Source organism: Lissotriton vulgaris, chromosome 3_1 (genome assembly GCF_964263255.1).
Source record: "Lissotriton vulgaris chromosome 3_1, aLisVul1.2, whole genome shotgun sequence".
Classification (NCBI taxonomy): domain Eukaryota; kingdom Metazoa; phylum Chordata; class Amphibia; order Caudata; family Salamandridae; genus Lissotriton; species Lissotriton vulgaris.
In genome coordinates, this window is record NC_141689.1 from 2081997039 (window position 1) to 2082013596 (window position 16558).

At 48.6% G+C, this 16558-nt stretch overlaps 1 protein-coding gene across 1 annotated transcript in view; it reads right to left on the reverse strand.

Moving 5' to 3' along the window:
* Window positions 1-16046, reverse strand: part of PAICS (phosphoribosylaminoimidazole carboxylase and phosphoribosylaminoimidazolesuccinocarboxamide synthase) — a 450256-nt gene extending 434210 nt beyond the window's left edge. Inside the window, exon 1 of the mRNA XM_086962612.1 lies at window positions 15659-16046. Within this exon, the coding sequence (XP_086818738.1) occupies window positions 15659-16046 (388 nt within the window). The remainder of the gene's footprint in view (window positions 1-15658) is intronic.
* Between the last annotated feature and the right edge of the window lie 512 nt (window positions 16047-16558).

Below are 16558 nucleotides of genomic sequence, written 5' to 3' on the forward strand. Positions count from 1 at the left end.
CACATAACCAACAGTAATACAGTGTAAGCACTACAAAAGGACACCACACCAGTTTAGAAAAATATCCATTATTTTTATATGCTTAAACCAGACCAAATACGATAAAAATCCACAGTACAGTACTTTAAAAATAGTTTTGTTGCAAAATGTCTTTAAATTGCAATGTTACGTTGAAAACACAGTTCGTACGAGTCGGTAGCTCGGTCCGAGCCTACAGTGATGCTGAAAACAACAGAGTCTCGCAATTCCAACTGATTGCGTTGGTACGGGCCAGAAACAGCGGGACAGGTTCGTTCACAGTTCCTTTCTTAGGGCGACTCACACGGAGGTGCGAGTTGGTCTTGGCATCCGTTGCGGTTGCGAGGCGAAGTGGAAGCGGTGCACGGTGCGGTGCCTTTCAATGCGAGCAGCGGCTCAGTGACGATCGTCCAGACGGCGTCGGTGAGACCAAGGCTTAAGGTGCAGGGAGAGACAGTGTAAGCCTTACAAAAGGACACCACACCAGTTTAGAAAAATATCCAATATTTTGATATGCTTAAATAAGACCAAATATGATAAAAATCCACAGTACTGTACTTTAAAAATAGTTGGGTTGAAAATGTCTTTAAATTGCCAATTTACGTTGAAAACATAGTTCGTAAGAGTCGGTAGCTCGGTCCGAGCCTACCGCGATGCTGAAAAGAACAGAGTTTCGCAATTCCTACTGACCACGTCTGTACGGGCCAGCAACAGCGGGACAGGTTCGGTCACAGTACCTTTAGGGCGACTCACATGGAGGTGCGAGACGGTCTTGGCATCTGTCACGGTGCAAATTGGAAGCGTTGCACGGTGCGGTGTCCCTCAATGCGGTGCAGGCAGCGGCTCGGTGACGATCGTCCAGACGGTGTCGGTGAGACCAAGGCGTGCAGTGCAGGGCGAGACGGTGCTCAATGCGGTGCTGGCAAGTTGTGATGCAGCGACAGAGCCAGTTGGCGGGAATTGGCGCTGGCCGAGCCGGACAGCTGTGCGTGACGAGGCGGTCACGGGTGTCGAGCCAGCAGCGACCGTGTCGGTGAGCCCAGGCCAGCGAAGTGAAGCGAGGCAATGCAGGTTGCGGTGCAAGCAGCGGCTCAGTGACGATCGTGCAGACGACGTCGGTGCGACCAAGGCGTGCGGTGCAGGGCGAGACTGTGCTTGATGCGGTGCCTTCAGCACACAAGGCCGGCGACGGAGTCAGTTGCGGTTCCCTCTTCTCTGTGGCAACTGACACAACGGTTCCAGGAGCGGTACCCAGAGGTTGGTGAAGTCTTTGCAGACCCTGAGACTTCTTAACAGGAGGCCAGCTCGGTTTCGGGCTCTTTGAGATACTCAGCACAAGTAGAGAAAGTACAGTCCAGTCCTTTCACTGCCCAAGGCAGAAGCAGCAGCTGCAGGCCAACCCAACAAAGCAACAACACAGCAAAGGGGCAGTACTCCTCCTGGCAGCTCTTCCAGCTTTTCTTCTTGGCAGGTTCCTTGATTCCAGCGAGATCTCTGACGTCTTTTCTAGCCCTGAGATTTCCAACAGGAGGCAAGCTCTACTTCAAGCCCTTGGAGAAAATTCTAACAGCGGGATGATGAAAGCACAGTCCAGTCATTTCCCTACTCAGAGACAGAAGCAACCACTGCAGGCCAACCACTCAACATGCAGCTTAGGGGCAGTACTCCTCCTCCAACTTTCCCGGTCCTTTTTCCTGGCAGGTTCCTTATTTCAGAAGTAATATACATCTGTGTGGTCTAGGCCCCAATATTTATACCAGCAAATCCCTTCTCCTCTGAAGGCAGAGGGTCCTGTACCTAGTTCAAACCAGGTCTTGGTGCATTCTGCCAATGTGCACCTTCTTCCTTTGTCATTGTAGGCCAGGGTCATTAAACGCACCACAGCAGGTGGAGCCAGCATTGTGGGAGGCAGGCACAGCCCTATTCAGACCCAGGTGCGATCCTCCCACCCATCTATGTGTAGATGTGCCTATTCAGCCCTGCTGACTCTCCCTGTCTCCCCAACCCCTGTCACTCACAAACCAAACAGCTAATACACAAACTAGCAGAGGCAGGCTGGATGGTTAGGTCAGAAAATACCTACTTTCTAAAAGTGGTATTTTCAAACACAGAATGTTAAAACCAACTTCACTAAAAGATGTATTTTATCATTCTGAGTTCAGGCATAATAAACTTGACTTTCTACCATGTTTCCTGAGTCAGTTAGGATCATAGGATGTAATGATCAAACTGCCCATTCTGGCCTATGGAGAACAGGTAGCCTTGCAATAGTGAAAAACGAAGTAGGCTGTAAGTCACTATCAGGACATGCCACACACACCAGGGCATGTCCTATTTTTCACATACAATGCACCCTGCCCATGGGGATACCTTGGGCCTACCTTAGGGGTGACTCACAAGTAGAAAAGGGAAGGTTTAGGGACTTGCAAGTGTGTGCACTTGCCAAGTCGACATGGCAGCCCCAGGCTGCGCACAGGCTCTGCAATGGCAGGTCAGAGTTACACTTTAAGGGCTGTTTGCGTGGGTGGCACAATCCAGTGCTGCAGCCCACCAACAGCATTTGATTTATAGGCCCTGGCACTCGCAGTGCACTTTACTAGGGACTGACACAAAAATCAAAAATGCCAATCATGGAAATACCAATCCATAACAGAGTTTACACAGAGAGCATATGCACTTTAGCACTGATGAACAGTGGTAAAGTGCCCAGAGTCTTAAAACCAACACAAACAGTTCAGGGAAAAATAGGAGGAAAAAGCAAAAAGTTTGGGGATAACCCTGCAAAAAGGGCCATTTCCAACAGTCACCTTCCTACACATGAACAATCTGAGGCGTTTTGCTTTTTCCATGTCTGCTGCACAAGGGAGCACACATTGAAAAGGCAAAAACAAGGAGAAATAAAGCATTTCTCCTCGTTTCACCAACTTAAGACCAGGTTTTACCTAGTCTTAATTGTGGCGCTGCCTCCTATTTACGCTGCCCTTGTAAATAGGTGGCAGCGTCAAAATCAATGGGTGTTGTGGTGGAACGCAACAGCCACTGCTCACCCCTTTCATGCTAAGCATAGCGTGAAAGGGGGCCTTTTTTTTTTTTTTTACAAGGCATCGTTGTAAATAAGGCAAAGCCCCTATTGCCAAGGAAACGTCACAAAACATGACGTTCCCATGGCGATAGGGGCTTGTATATATGCCCAACAGTCCCTTCTGTGAACTCCTCATATTTCCAATATCAACGAGATTATGCTTGGGGAATACAATCAAGTGCTGATGTTATTAAAATTTTAAAAGTGCATGAAAAATGTCCCTATGTAAATGTTTTAAAATAGTTTATATGGCTGCCCAATAGGTCAACGTAGCATGCCTACCTCCTTCAACTTTGCCATTAAGTATACATAAATTCAGATTGCTTTTTTAATTAATAATAGATTTGCCAAATGAAAATTTGTATAATAATCTAACAGAATTAGATCCATTTGTACAGTATCAAGAATAAGATCTGAGGGGCTAGCCAAATGATTTTAAACCATTTGGATATGCTTAGCAAGACGTTTCAAAACGCCTTATTTTCATTTTTTCTACTAGCCTGGACGATTGTCTGCTTGCGGGCCTCCTAAAGCTATTTTGGGCCATGTCAGAGTACTATAAAAGCATGAAAATAAAGAAATATATTTAATTTAGTACAATCATGAAACAGTCAAAGACTTTACAAATCAGTCAAATGAATATCGCATAAAATCTGCCCCTAAAAACAAGGTTCTTTTCCTGTCCATATCAGTGCTTAATTTGAGCTTGTGACTTCCAGTGCTTGGCATTGCCACTTAATTGTCAACACGAACACTTATGACACTCTGCCACATGGTGACGCCGTTTGTCTAATTCAGGGATGAGCAAAACAACATCTGTTTATTAATTCAATATACATTAAAAATGACATATCTGCTGCACAAGCCATTCTTAGAGCTTTCTGGGCTGCAGTAATCTGAATTGTTCCACTTGTAGAAGTGTGATGGTTAGTAGTTGTGTTGGTACTGTCATTGGCAGCACTGGCCGGGGAATGTGCGGTGCCAGCTGCACGGCCTTTAGATTTACGATACTCCTTCCTCCCCCAAAAATAATATTTGAAACAGTCTAGTCCAGGGGTGTTCAACCTTTTCTGTAGTGAGAGATACTTCTGATCACGGAAAATTATCATGAGTTACCAGACACCCCCACACCCTGCTTAATTGGCTTTAAGCCTAATGTCCAGAGCCAGATGCTATGGATAGAACAAAATACTTTGCCTAGCCCTCACTGCTGCAGACGCGAAACGACGGTCTCAACATTCCACACCCTCTTAAGCTGCTCCCCCATGGTTTCGCCCTTCCTGGGTCACGGTCGACTTGACAACTTTGGAAAGCGACAGCGGGCGGATCGTTTGCTCCTCTGAAGCTAGTGTCGAAATTGTCAAAGCCGAATTCACACTACCAAATAAAGCAATATTAGATGTAGTTCACGCTGCATCATTAAATAACCACACATTTGATGAAATCTACTTATGCTGCTGTATGAGTGCTGTGGGATCATTCCTGCGACGATTTGGCTATTTTAAGTTAAAATAGCCAAATCGTGTGCACTTTCTTGACACTTTCAGCCTTATTTCATGCTTTATATTCATGCTTTATATATTGCAATTAGAAACTCTGTTTGGTACACTCGGCTCAATTTTGAAGCGATTAACTGTTGAAAAGCACGAACAGCCAGTGAGTTGGGTAAAAATAACAGTAATAGCAGCGTTCGCCTCGAAGAACATTACTGCAGCGTGTGCTACATAAATAGCAATTATTTTGTACATTTGGATTGTTTGTAAGCGGTTCATCAAAACAGAATAACATGCATTTAAAAAAAGTGGGAAACCCCCCAAAACATACACATATCACAAGCACTACTGCTGTGAAGCACCCTCTAAATACTATGGTGAGCCAGATTCGACAGGGATAGGTGGCACTGAAGTACACTGGTGTAGATAGCCACCCGCCAGCCACCCTCCAAACTATCCACTCATATTACTCCGAGAGCTGGGAATGGCCTGAATAACGGGCATAAGGTCGCTCGGGCCATCGCCAGCACTGTAACAGAGCATATGTATGTTTTCCTTGCAGTGCAGCGGTCGTCGTACACATGAGTGACATCGGGAGGGACCTTGCTGTCCCTGCTACACTGGCGATGAGACCAGTACAGACCTGCGTTCCCTGCTGGGTGTGTGGAGGTCACTATGCCACAACCCCCAGATTGCTCTGCGAAGCCGCTCTCCACGGCTGCACTGCCTTGAAGACAGCGGGTGAGTGTCTGCCCTGTCCCGCTCCGCATCTGACTGCGCCTGCCTCCCGCCACCTGTCACTCCCCAGAAATACCGCAATCTGGCCTCATCAGTCCCCAGCAGCACCCTGCCTGCAACTCTGCAATTCAAGTGTGAGGAAGGGGAGGACTTACTTGCGTCCCCTGCTGCATCTTCCCTGCTCTTGCTGGAGCAGGGTAGATGCGTCGGCCTCAGCAGTCGCCTGAGGCGGACGCCCCGACGTCACAGCTCTTGAAGCAGGCCTGCGGAGACCAGGTCGGAGCCAGAGACACGACTCCCACCTCCAACCTGCAGCGCGGAGTGCATCTACAGGTAAAGGAGGCAAGACGAGAAAGCCAAAGTGAGAAAGAAAAACCAATGATGGTGTGTCTGTGCACATGGCCTCAGAGCAGCCGTGTGAAGGGAGAGTGTGGGTAGCTCCTCACCTTTGACCCACATATCCCTGTGTGGGCGCAGGAGCAACGACGTTCAGGTAACATACTTCACACAAAAAAAATAACAAAGCTAACAAAAACAGAGGAGGCAGCAAGAAAAAAAGAAGTACAGAAAAAAGTAGACAAAATGGAAGTTCAGGAGGGAGAAAGACAAGCCCATTCACTAAGAGCCACCCGATATATGGTGGTTTCGACCCCCTCTCCCCCAGAAGTCAGAGGGGAACAGCCAACACATCAGCCACCGCAGCAGAAACACTAACTAGCATATATGATCAACCTACGCAACAGAGTGCAGCTGCTCACCCGATCCCAAGCCCCTGTGCCCACACATCTGTGACACCACTATCGCCCTTCAGCAAGTTGGTCGATTCGGCCACAGCAGTGTCTAGGTGGCATTCATGGCTAAGGCGACTAAACCACTATTTCCGTGGCACGAGAGAAGCAGATGGCATAGTCATGCACTACAGTGGGGCTGGGCTATATGAACTCTTTGAAATGCTGCCGGACACTGGCAAGAACAATGACTTCGAAGCAGATGTAAGGCCACTAAAGAAACATTTTAACCCTCTAATCAACCCCAATTTGACTGCAGCAGGCCATGCATACAAACACTGAATCCATAGATATGTTCTATTCGCAGCTAAGGAAGCTGGCGAGCATGTGCACCGTCCACGACCAGCAGGATGAGATCAGGGCACAGATCATTCAAGGGTGCCGTTCCAGGGTACTCTGTCGACTCCTTTTAGGACAGCCAGGGATTTCGCACGATAACATTCTTGTCTTGGCACAAAATCACAAAATGTCAAACCTCTCACAACGCCAAATTCGCAGAGAGCCTCTGGCGTCAAAGCTGAAAGAGTTGATGTTGTCCAGCCCAGCGATGACCAGGGTCCCCGCGCCAGCTATCCCCTTTGAAAACAAGCAGGACCTGCGGCAACTGTCGACTAGAGAATTTCATGTCTGGCCTGTGCTTCACAAGAGTTAAAACGTGCTCAAGGTCCAGCGAGCTAAATCATTTTGCGAAAGTATGCCGCAGTGGGAGGTCTCGACCCCTCGCTGACAAGCCTAGGAGGGCAACTGCGGTGCTCTTAACAACATTCTCTGGACATTACACCAGATCCAGAAGCAGGTAGCAGCTATGGGCGCAACACAAATGCAGAAGATGAAGTCTTTCTTGTGTCTTTGCAAGCCATGCAGATCACAGGCGGCGACTACCCCCAATGTGCACAGTAAAGATTGCGGACACAACAGTGATGGCACTCATCGACACCAGAGCATCAGTTAATGTAATAGACTTGGAACAATAAGAAAAGATTACACCACACCCTCTACTCTTCCGCACAAGAGCAACGATATATAGATATGGGGGTACGGAACCATTATCACTTCAGGGAGTCATAGAAGTGGAAGTCAAAAGTGACAAGCTGGCTGCCAGAGCAAGGATTCCTATCACGCAGAGTTAGAAATGGCACTGTGCTGAGCTGCCACACGGCCGAAGATCTTGAATTGTAATTCTTCCCAAACCAGATACACGAGTCCCACGCTGACTCTCTCCTCTCGGAATTTTTGCAGCTATTCATAGGTCTAGGAAAACTGAAACACAAGCAGGTCAAGCTGAATATAGACTCATCTGTAAAGCCTACTGCCCGATGCATTGAAGAGTCTCATTCCATCTGGGGGTGCAGGTAGAGCGGGAACTGCAAGCACTGTAATACCTTGGAGTCATCAAAAAGGTAACTAGTCCCGCCCCCTGGGTGTCGCCACTGGTCATTGCACCATTGCCGACGCAGTCTGGCTCAATACGACTATGTGTAGACATGCGACTCCCAAACCACGCCATTAAGTGGGAGCACCATATAACGCTTACAATGGACAATATCCTAGCCGATCTCAACAGGGCTGAATGGTTCTCAAAACTCGACCTCAATTCCGTTTATCACTAGCTGGAGCTTGCCCCTGAGAGTCAGTACATAGCAACATTCTCCACGCACATTGGGCTTAGAAGATACAAGAGACTCAGTTTCCGACATATCCTCCCTGGAGGAGGTTTTCCAGAATGTCATAAGGGAGATCCTGTCTGGACTGATTCGAGTCATCAACTTTAGCGATGACATCCTATTCATCTCAAACAGCCTCGAAAAGCACCACATCGTCTGTGGGACACCCTGCAACTCCTGACTGATAGTGAGTGGTCTGACACTCAACAAACAAAAACAAATGCTCCTTTTACCAGGACTTCTTTGGATATATATTCTCCCAGGAGGGTATGCGAGTAGCTGCAAAGAAGGCCATGGCCATCCAGAATGCATCAGTTCCCAAGAACTCGACAGAAGTCTCCAGCTTCCTTGGAATGGCCACCTATTGCAGACGCATTATCCCTAATTTGGCCACCCTTTTGAAACCTCTATGTGTCTTTACCTGGGCTGGTACATCCTGGGATTGGAGTCAAGAAGCCAACAAGATTTTCAAAGCGATCCAGGATGCCCTCATGGACAAGGTCAACATTGTGTTTTTCCACCTGCAGAAGAAGACCGAGCTGATTGTCGATGCCAGCCCCGTTGGGCTAAGGGCAGTGATCACGCAGCAAGACACTGATAGAAAGTGGGTACCAGTAGCGAATGCCAGCCGAGCCCATTCTGAGACGGAAATGTGGTATGCACTAATCGAGCGAGAAGCGTTAGCCATAAGATGAGCCTGCCAGCATTTCCACCTCTACCTCTGTGTCCAAGAATTTCGAATAGCCACGTATCACAAGCATCTCCTTTGGTTGTTCACTGGCACAACTCAGTTGGCTTCCCCCATAATCAAGACGTGGGCGGTACAACTGCAAGTATACACGTTTGAAATCGTCTAACGTCCAGGCACTATTAATCCAGGCGATTACCTGTCACTCCACCCCATGCCAGAGAGGCCCACAAAGTCAATCCAGGAAGAAGAGAAGACTGAGGAATGTGTCCGTATGATCATTCATTCTGCCTTCCCCAAAGCCCTGACCTTAGAGGAACTCAGCAAAGTGACAAGACACAACGAAGACCTGGAACGAGCCTAAAAAGCATTGGCTCAGAGGCAGTTACAACATTTCCTCGATGGGTCCCGATCACTAACCACAGAAGATAAACTGACGTGACAGAAGCTGTGGAGAGTCTGGCATGAACTAAGTGAAGGCCAACATGGACTCCTGTTACCTGGTCAACTGTAGTCCCCAAAGACTGTGGATCAGGGCGATCAATCTGGCTCACCGAGGGCATCAAGGGACGGCGAAGACAAAGGCCCGGCTCCAGACGCGAAACGACGGTCTCAACATTCCACACCCTCTTAAGCTGCTCCCCCATGGTTTCGCCCTTCCTGGGTCACGGTCGACTTGACAACTTTGGAAAGCGACAGCGGGCGGATCGTTTGCTCCTCTGAAGCTAGTGTCGAAATTGTCAAAGCCGAATTCACACTACCAAATAAAGCAATATTAGATGTAGTTCACGCTGCATCATTAAATAACCACAAATTTGATGAAATCTACTTATGCTGCTGTATGAGTGCTGTGGGATCATTCCTGCGACGATTTGGCTATTTTAAGTTAAAATAGCCAAATCGTGTGCACTTTCTTGACACTTTCAGCCTTATTTCGTGCTTTATATTCATGCTTTATATATTGCAATTAGAAACTCTGTTTGGTACACTCGGCTCAATTTTGAAGCCCTCTGGCGATTAACTGTTGAAAAGCACGAACAGCCAGTGAGTTGGGTAAAAATAACAGTAATAGCAGCGTGCGCCTCGAAGAACATTACTGCAGCGTGTGCTACATAAATAGCAATTATTTTGTACATTTGGATTGTTTGTAAGCGGTTCATCAAAACAGAATAACATGCATTTAAAAAAGTGGGAAACCCCCCCAAAACATAAACATATCACAAGCACTACTGCTGTGAAGCACCCTCTAAATACTATGGTGAGCCAGATTCGACAGGGATAGGTGGCACTGAAGTACACTGGTGTAGATAGCCACCCGCCAGCCACCCTCCAAACTATCCACTCATATTACTCCGAGAGCTGGGAATGGCCTGAATAACGGGCATAAGGTCGCTCGGGCCATCGCCAGCACTGTAACAGAGCATATGTATGTTTTCCTTGCAGTGCAGCGGTCGTCGTACACATGAGTGACATCGGGAGGGACCTTGCTGTCCCTGCTACACTGGCGATGAGACCAGTACAGACCTGCGTTCCCTGCTGGGTGTGTGGAGGTCACTATGCCACAACCCCCAGATTGCTCTGCGAAGCCGCTCTCCACGGCTGCACTGCCTTGAAGACAGCGGGTGAGTGTCTGCCCTGTCCCGCTCCGCATCTGACTGCGCCTGCCTCCCGCCACCTGTCACTCCCCAGAAATACCGCAATCTGGCCTCATCAGTCCCCAGCAGCACCCTGCCTGCAACTCTGCAATTCAAGTGTGAGGAAGGGGAGGACTTACTTGCGTCCCCTGCTGCATCTTCCCTGCTCTTGCTGGAGCAGGGTAGATGCGTCGGCCTCAGCAGTCGCCTGAGGCGGACGCCCCGACGTCACAGCTCCTGAAGCAGGCCTGCGGAGACCAGGTCGGAGCCAGAGACACGACTCCCACCTCCAACCTGCAGCGCGGAGTGCATCTACAGGTAAAGGAGGCAAGACGAGAAAGCCAAAGTGAGAAAGAAAAACCAATGATGGTGTGTCTGTGCACATGGCCTCAGAGCAGCCGTGTGAAGGGAGAGTGTGGGTAGCTCCTCACCTTTGACCCACATATCCCTGTGTGGGCGCAGGAGCAACGACGTTCAGGTAACATACTTCACACAAAAAAATAACAAAGCTAACAAAAACAGAGGAGGCAGCAAGAAAAAAAGAAGTACAGAAAAAAGTAGACAAAATGGAAGTTCAGGAGGGAGAAAGACAAGCCCCTTCACTAAGAGCCACCCGATATATGGTGGTTTCGACCCCCTCTCCCCCAGAAGTCAGAGGGGAACAGCCAACACATCAGCCACCGCAGCAGAAACACTAACTAGCATATATGATCAACCTACGCAACAGAGTGCAGCTGCTCACCCGATCCCAAGCCCCTGTGCCCACACATCTGTGACACCACTATCGCCCTTCAGCAAGTTGGTCGATTCGGCCACAGCAGTGTCTAGGTGGCATTCATGGCTAAGGCGACTAAACCACTATTTCCGTGGCACGAGAGAAGCAGATGGCATAGTCATGCACTACAGTGGGGCTGGGCTATATGAACTCTTTGAAATGCTGCCGGACACTGGCAAGAACAATGACTTCGAAGCAGATGTAAGGTCACTAAAGAAACATTTTAACCCTCTAATCAACCCCAATTTGACTGCAGCAGGCCATGCATACAAACACTGAATCCATAGATATGTTCTATTCGCAGCTAAGGAAGCTGGCGAGCATGTGCACCGTCCACGACCAGCAGGATGAGATCAGGGCACAGATCATTCAAGGGTGCCGTTCCAGGGTACTCTGTCGACTCCTTTTAGGACAGCCAGGGATTTCGCACGATAACATTCTTGTCTTGGCACAAAATCACAAAATGTCAAACCTCTCACAACGCCAAATTCGCAGAGAGCCTCTAGCGTCAAAGCTGAAAGAGTTGATGTTGTCCAGCCCAGCGATGACCAGGGTCCCCGCGCCAGCTATCCCCTTTGAAAACAAGCAGGACCTGTGGCAACTGTCGACTAGAGAATTTCATGTCTGGCCTGTGCTTCACAAGAGTTAAAACCTGCTCAAGGTCCAGCGAGCTAAATCATTTTGCGAAAGTATGCCGCAGTGGGAGGTCTCGACCCCTCGCTGACAAGCCTAGGAGGGCAACTGCAGTGCTCTTAACAACATTCTCTGGACATTACACCAGATCCAGAAGCAGGTAGCAGCTATGGGCGCAACACAAATGCAGAAGATGAAGTCTTTCTTGTGTCTTTGCAAGCCATGCAGATCACAGGCGGCGACTACCCCCAATGTGCACAGTAAAGATTGCGGACACAACAGTGATGGCACTCATCGACACCAGAGCATCAGTTAATGTAATAGACTTGGAACAATAAGAAAAGATTACACCACACCCTCTACTCTTCCGCACAAGAGCAACGATATATAGATATGGGGGTACGGAACCATTATCACTTCAGGGAGTCATAGAAGTGGAAGTCAAAAGTGACAAGCTGGCTGCCAGAGCAAGGATTCCTATCACGCAGAGTTAGAAATGGCACTGTGCTGAGCTGCCACACGGCCGAAGATCTTGAATTGTAATTCTTCCCAAACCAGATACACGAGTCCCACGCTGACTCTCTCCTCTCGGAATTTTTGCAGCTATTCATAGGTCTAGGAAAACTGAAACACAAGCAGGTCAAGCTGAATATAGACTCATCTGTAAAGCCTACTGCCCGATGCATTGAAGAGTCTCATTCCATCTGGGGGTGCAGGTAGAGCGGGAACTGCAAGCACTGTAATACCTTGGAGTCATCAAAAAGGTAACTAGTCCCGCCCCCTGGGTGTCGCCACTGGTCATTGCACCATTGCCGACGCAGTCTGGCTCAATACGACTATGTGTAGACATGCGACTCCCAAACCACGCCATTAAGTGGGAGCACCATATAACGCTTACAATGGACAATATCCTAGCCGATCTCAACAGGGCTGAATGGTTCTCAAAACTCGACCTCAATTCCGTTTATCACTAGCTGGAGCTTGCCCCTGAGAGTCAGTACATAGCAACATTCTCCACGCACATTGGGCTTAGAAGATACAAGAGACTCAGTTTCCGACATATCCTCCCTGGAGGAGGTTTTCCAGAATGTCATAAGGGAGATCCTGTCTGGACTGATTCGAGTCATCAACTTTAGCGATGACATCCTATTCATCTCAAACAGCCTCGAAAAGCACCACATCGTCTGTGGGACACCCTGCAACTCCTGACTGATAGTGAGTGGTCTGACACTCAACAAACAAAAACAAATGCTCCTTTTACCAGGACTCCTTTGGATATATATTCTCCCAGGAGGGTATGCAAGTAGCTGCAAAGAAGGCCATGGCCATCCAGAATGCATCAGTTCCCAAGAACTCGACAGAAGTCTCCAGCTTCCTTGGAATGGCCACCTATTGCAGACGCATTATCCCTAATTTGGCCACCCTTTTGAAACCTCTATGTGTCTTTACCTGGGCTGGTACATCCTGGGATTGGAGTCAAGAAGCCAACAAGATTTTCAAAGCGATCCAGGATGCCCTCATGGACAAGGTCAACATTGTGTTTTTCCACCTGCAGAAGAAGACCGAGCTGATTGTCGATGCCAGCCCCGTTGGGCTAAGGGCAGTGATCACGCAGCAAGACACTGATAGAAAGTGGGTACCAGTAGCGAATGCCAGCCGAGCCCATTCTGAGACGGAAATGTGGTATGCACTAATCGAGCGAGAAGCGTTAGCCATAAGATGAGCCTGCCAGCATTTCCACCTCTACCTCTGTGTCCAAGAATTTCGAATAGCCACGTATCACAAGCATCTCCTTTGGTTGTTCACTGGCACAACTCAGTTGGCTTCCCCCATAATCAAGACGTGGGCGGTACAACTGCAAGTATACACGTTTGAAATCGTCTAACGTCCAGGCACTATTAATCCAGGCGATTACCTGTCACTCCACCCCATGCCAGAGAGGCCCACAAAGTCAATCCAGGAAGAAGAGAAGACTGAGGAATGTGTCCGTATGATCATTCATTCTGCCTTCCCCAAAGCCCTGACCTTAGAGGAACTCAGCGAAGTGACAAGACACAACGAAGACCTGGAACGAGCCTAAAAAGCATTGGCTCAGAGGCAGTTACAACATTTCCTCGATGGGTCCCGATCACTAACCACAGAAGATAAACTGACGTGACAGAAGCTGTGGAGAGTCTGGCATGAACTAAGTGAAGGCCAACATGGACTCCTGTTACCTGGTCAACTGTAGTCCCCAAAGACTGTGGATCAGGGCGATCAATCTGGCTCACCAAGGGCATCAAGGGACGGCGAAGACGAAGGCCCGGCTCCACAGTAAAGTATGGTTACCTGGCATGGATGCCCTCGTCAACGCGGTTGTGCGCAACTGCCACTAATGTGTCATAACGAGTGGGGACCAGCTGCCAGCACCAGTTGTGACAGAAGAATCGAGCGGTTAGCCGTGGACCAAACTCAACATCGATTTTGGGAGCTTCCCAGATGGCCAAGTCACAATAGCGATGATGGACTCACACTCCAAGTTTCCTGTGGTGGGGGTGGTGCTGTTTACCACTCTCCTTCATGGCAAGGCAGTCCTGGACAAGAAATGTGTGCTGTTGGGTCTACCAGAGGAAGTGAAGTCAGATAATGGCCCACCCTTTCAAGGGTCCGAGTTTCAAGAGTATCTCGCCTCAATCACCATCAAACACAGGAAGATCACCCTGCAGTGGCCCCAGGCAAACGGGGAAGTGGAAAGGTTTATGCAGACTCTGAACCGCGTCCTCAGGATTGGAGTTGAACAGGTCGAGGATGCAGAGAGCTGTTTACACCGGTTCTTGAATGCCTACCAGCAAAACCTCCACAGGACCACCAACTGTGCACCGGCTCACCTACCGTTTCAGAAGCCCGCGTGGGACTGCATCCCAGTTAATCCGGCACTCTAAGGACCTTCACAGTGAAGCCACCCAAGCCAGGTGGGAAACCACAAGCCGAAAGGTGAGTGCACGTAGGAGGGCACAACCCCCCCCTCTCTGCAGGTGGGAGACGCGGTGGTCATCAAGGATAAATTCCCCGGCTAGAAGTTCAGAACCCCATATGAACCTCAAGTCTGGAAAGCGGTCAAGATAAAAGACACCATGGTCACGGCACAGATAGCACATCGCATGGTCACCAGGAATGTCTCTTAGTTCAAGGAGAGGCCTGCCATCCAGGAGAGAATTGAGGATGAAGTCGATGAGGCAGCCAGAAACGAAAATACCATTGGGGCAACTTTTTCATCTGAAAGTGAGAGAAGATGCCTATTGTTGGCTAGAGTGGAGGAAAGCATGAGAGGTAGACGAATAAGAAGGGAACCCCTGGAGGAAGATGCAACAAACTACGACTAACCAGGGCAGGGGTCTAGAAAAAGCTCCCGGAGCCAGAAGTATGGTCTCCGGCCGAACTCTGCCCCAGCAAAGGCTACAAGACTTTGTATGCAAGGCGCAGTATGAGTGAGTCTCTCATTGCTCAAATTAAATAAGGAATGAGAGGGATACACAGAGCCACCCTACAAAGTATCCACTCATGTCGCTCATAAGGCAGGGCCGACAGAGGAGTTAAATGAATGGACGTTAGGGCTCTTTGGGCCTTCGCCAACACAGTAATCCTTGCAGCACAGCAGTCGGCTACACTTGGAACACCAAGGTCTAGCTATCCCCATTACAACTGGCATAATTCCTGGTAGTCCGAAAACAGTGCATCAAATCCTGTAGTTCTGCGATTTTATTTTATTTATTTATTTTTAGAAATAACTGAAATAGCAAGTACATTTCCTTAGCACGCGTTTAATTTGAGTATATATATATATATATATATATATATATATATATATTTTTTACTCCAGCGTCATTTTTTACTGATTTTTTTATAACGCGCAAAATCAAACGAACTTAAAACGCTTTTGAGATAAGCGCTTTGAGCAGCAGCTGCCAGTTAGTTTAACTTCAAGAGACAGTTGTGCTTCCAAATCTCACCACTGTCGGCGCAGCTCATCCAAAGCGTATTAAATCAGTTACTGCTGCAAACCATGCTTATAGACCTAAAACATGGAAATCGAAGAGGGGGTAATGATCACGTTGGCATCACAGAAACATGAGTAATATATACGCATGGGTTTGATGTCGTTTTACCTGTAGCCCTTCCCGCCTGTGTGCCACCGTCCAGGTGGGCGTCAGACGGGGCACACAATCCATCTTCATCCTCAGCTGACGCCGTGCCAGGCTCATCTCTAAGTATGGCATCCAGCTCGTGAAAGAAGCGCATGCTTCTGCCCCCCTCCCCGGAGCCGATGGCAGCCTTCACTGTCCTGTACTCATATTTGAGGTTCTTGTACTTTGCCCGGCACTGCTTCCAGTCTCGGCACACCCCCAGCTCCTGCAGCCGCTTTGCAATGTAGATAAATATACCCTTATTCCTCAGAGTCTGGCGCAGCTGCTTTTTGATGTGTTTCTCGGACCAGACAGTGAGCAGCGCTTTGATCTCTTCCTCAGTCCAGTACCTTCCTGCTCCTCGCTCCATGTTGAAAGTGACCTGGAAATGATTCACTATTCCTAGCTACGGATTTGGTTTCCTAGGAAACCAGACGGCTGGTTGCTCGGTAAGCCCCACGGAGACAAAAGGATCCAGTTTACTGGCTCAAGCTGCCTGGAGGGGGTGTGACTTGAGAAAAAAGCCAGCAAAGCAGGTTCCGCAGGAGCGAGCAAATAAAGCAGCTCGAGCTCCAGTGATGAACTGCGCAAGCACAGTCAGATTCAAACAAAGCGCATCTCAACCGCATCCATCACACACCTGGCTTCAGACCTCCAGGAGGCAAACGTGATTTGAATGTTGCTGGCCCTGCAGCTCGAGATGCCTGGCTAAGGACTGAAATATATTCAAAAGGAATTTAAGTACCGAACCTCGGCCGTAAAAATACTGCAGCTCTTGGTCTCGCCTCTCGAGTCACTTTGGTGACTGAACCGTATATACTACTTATACTACTATAAATCAGTTTGTTTCGCCTCTGTGGTTGGACGCTGATAGCACACACG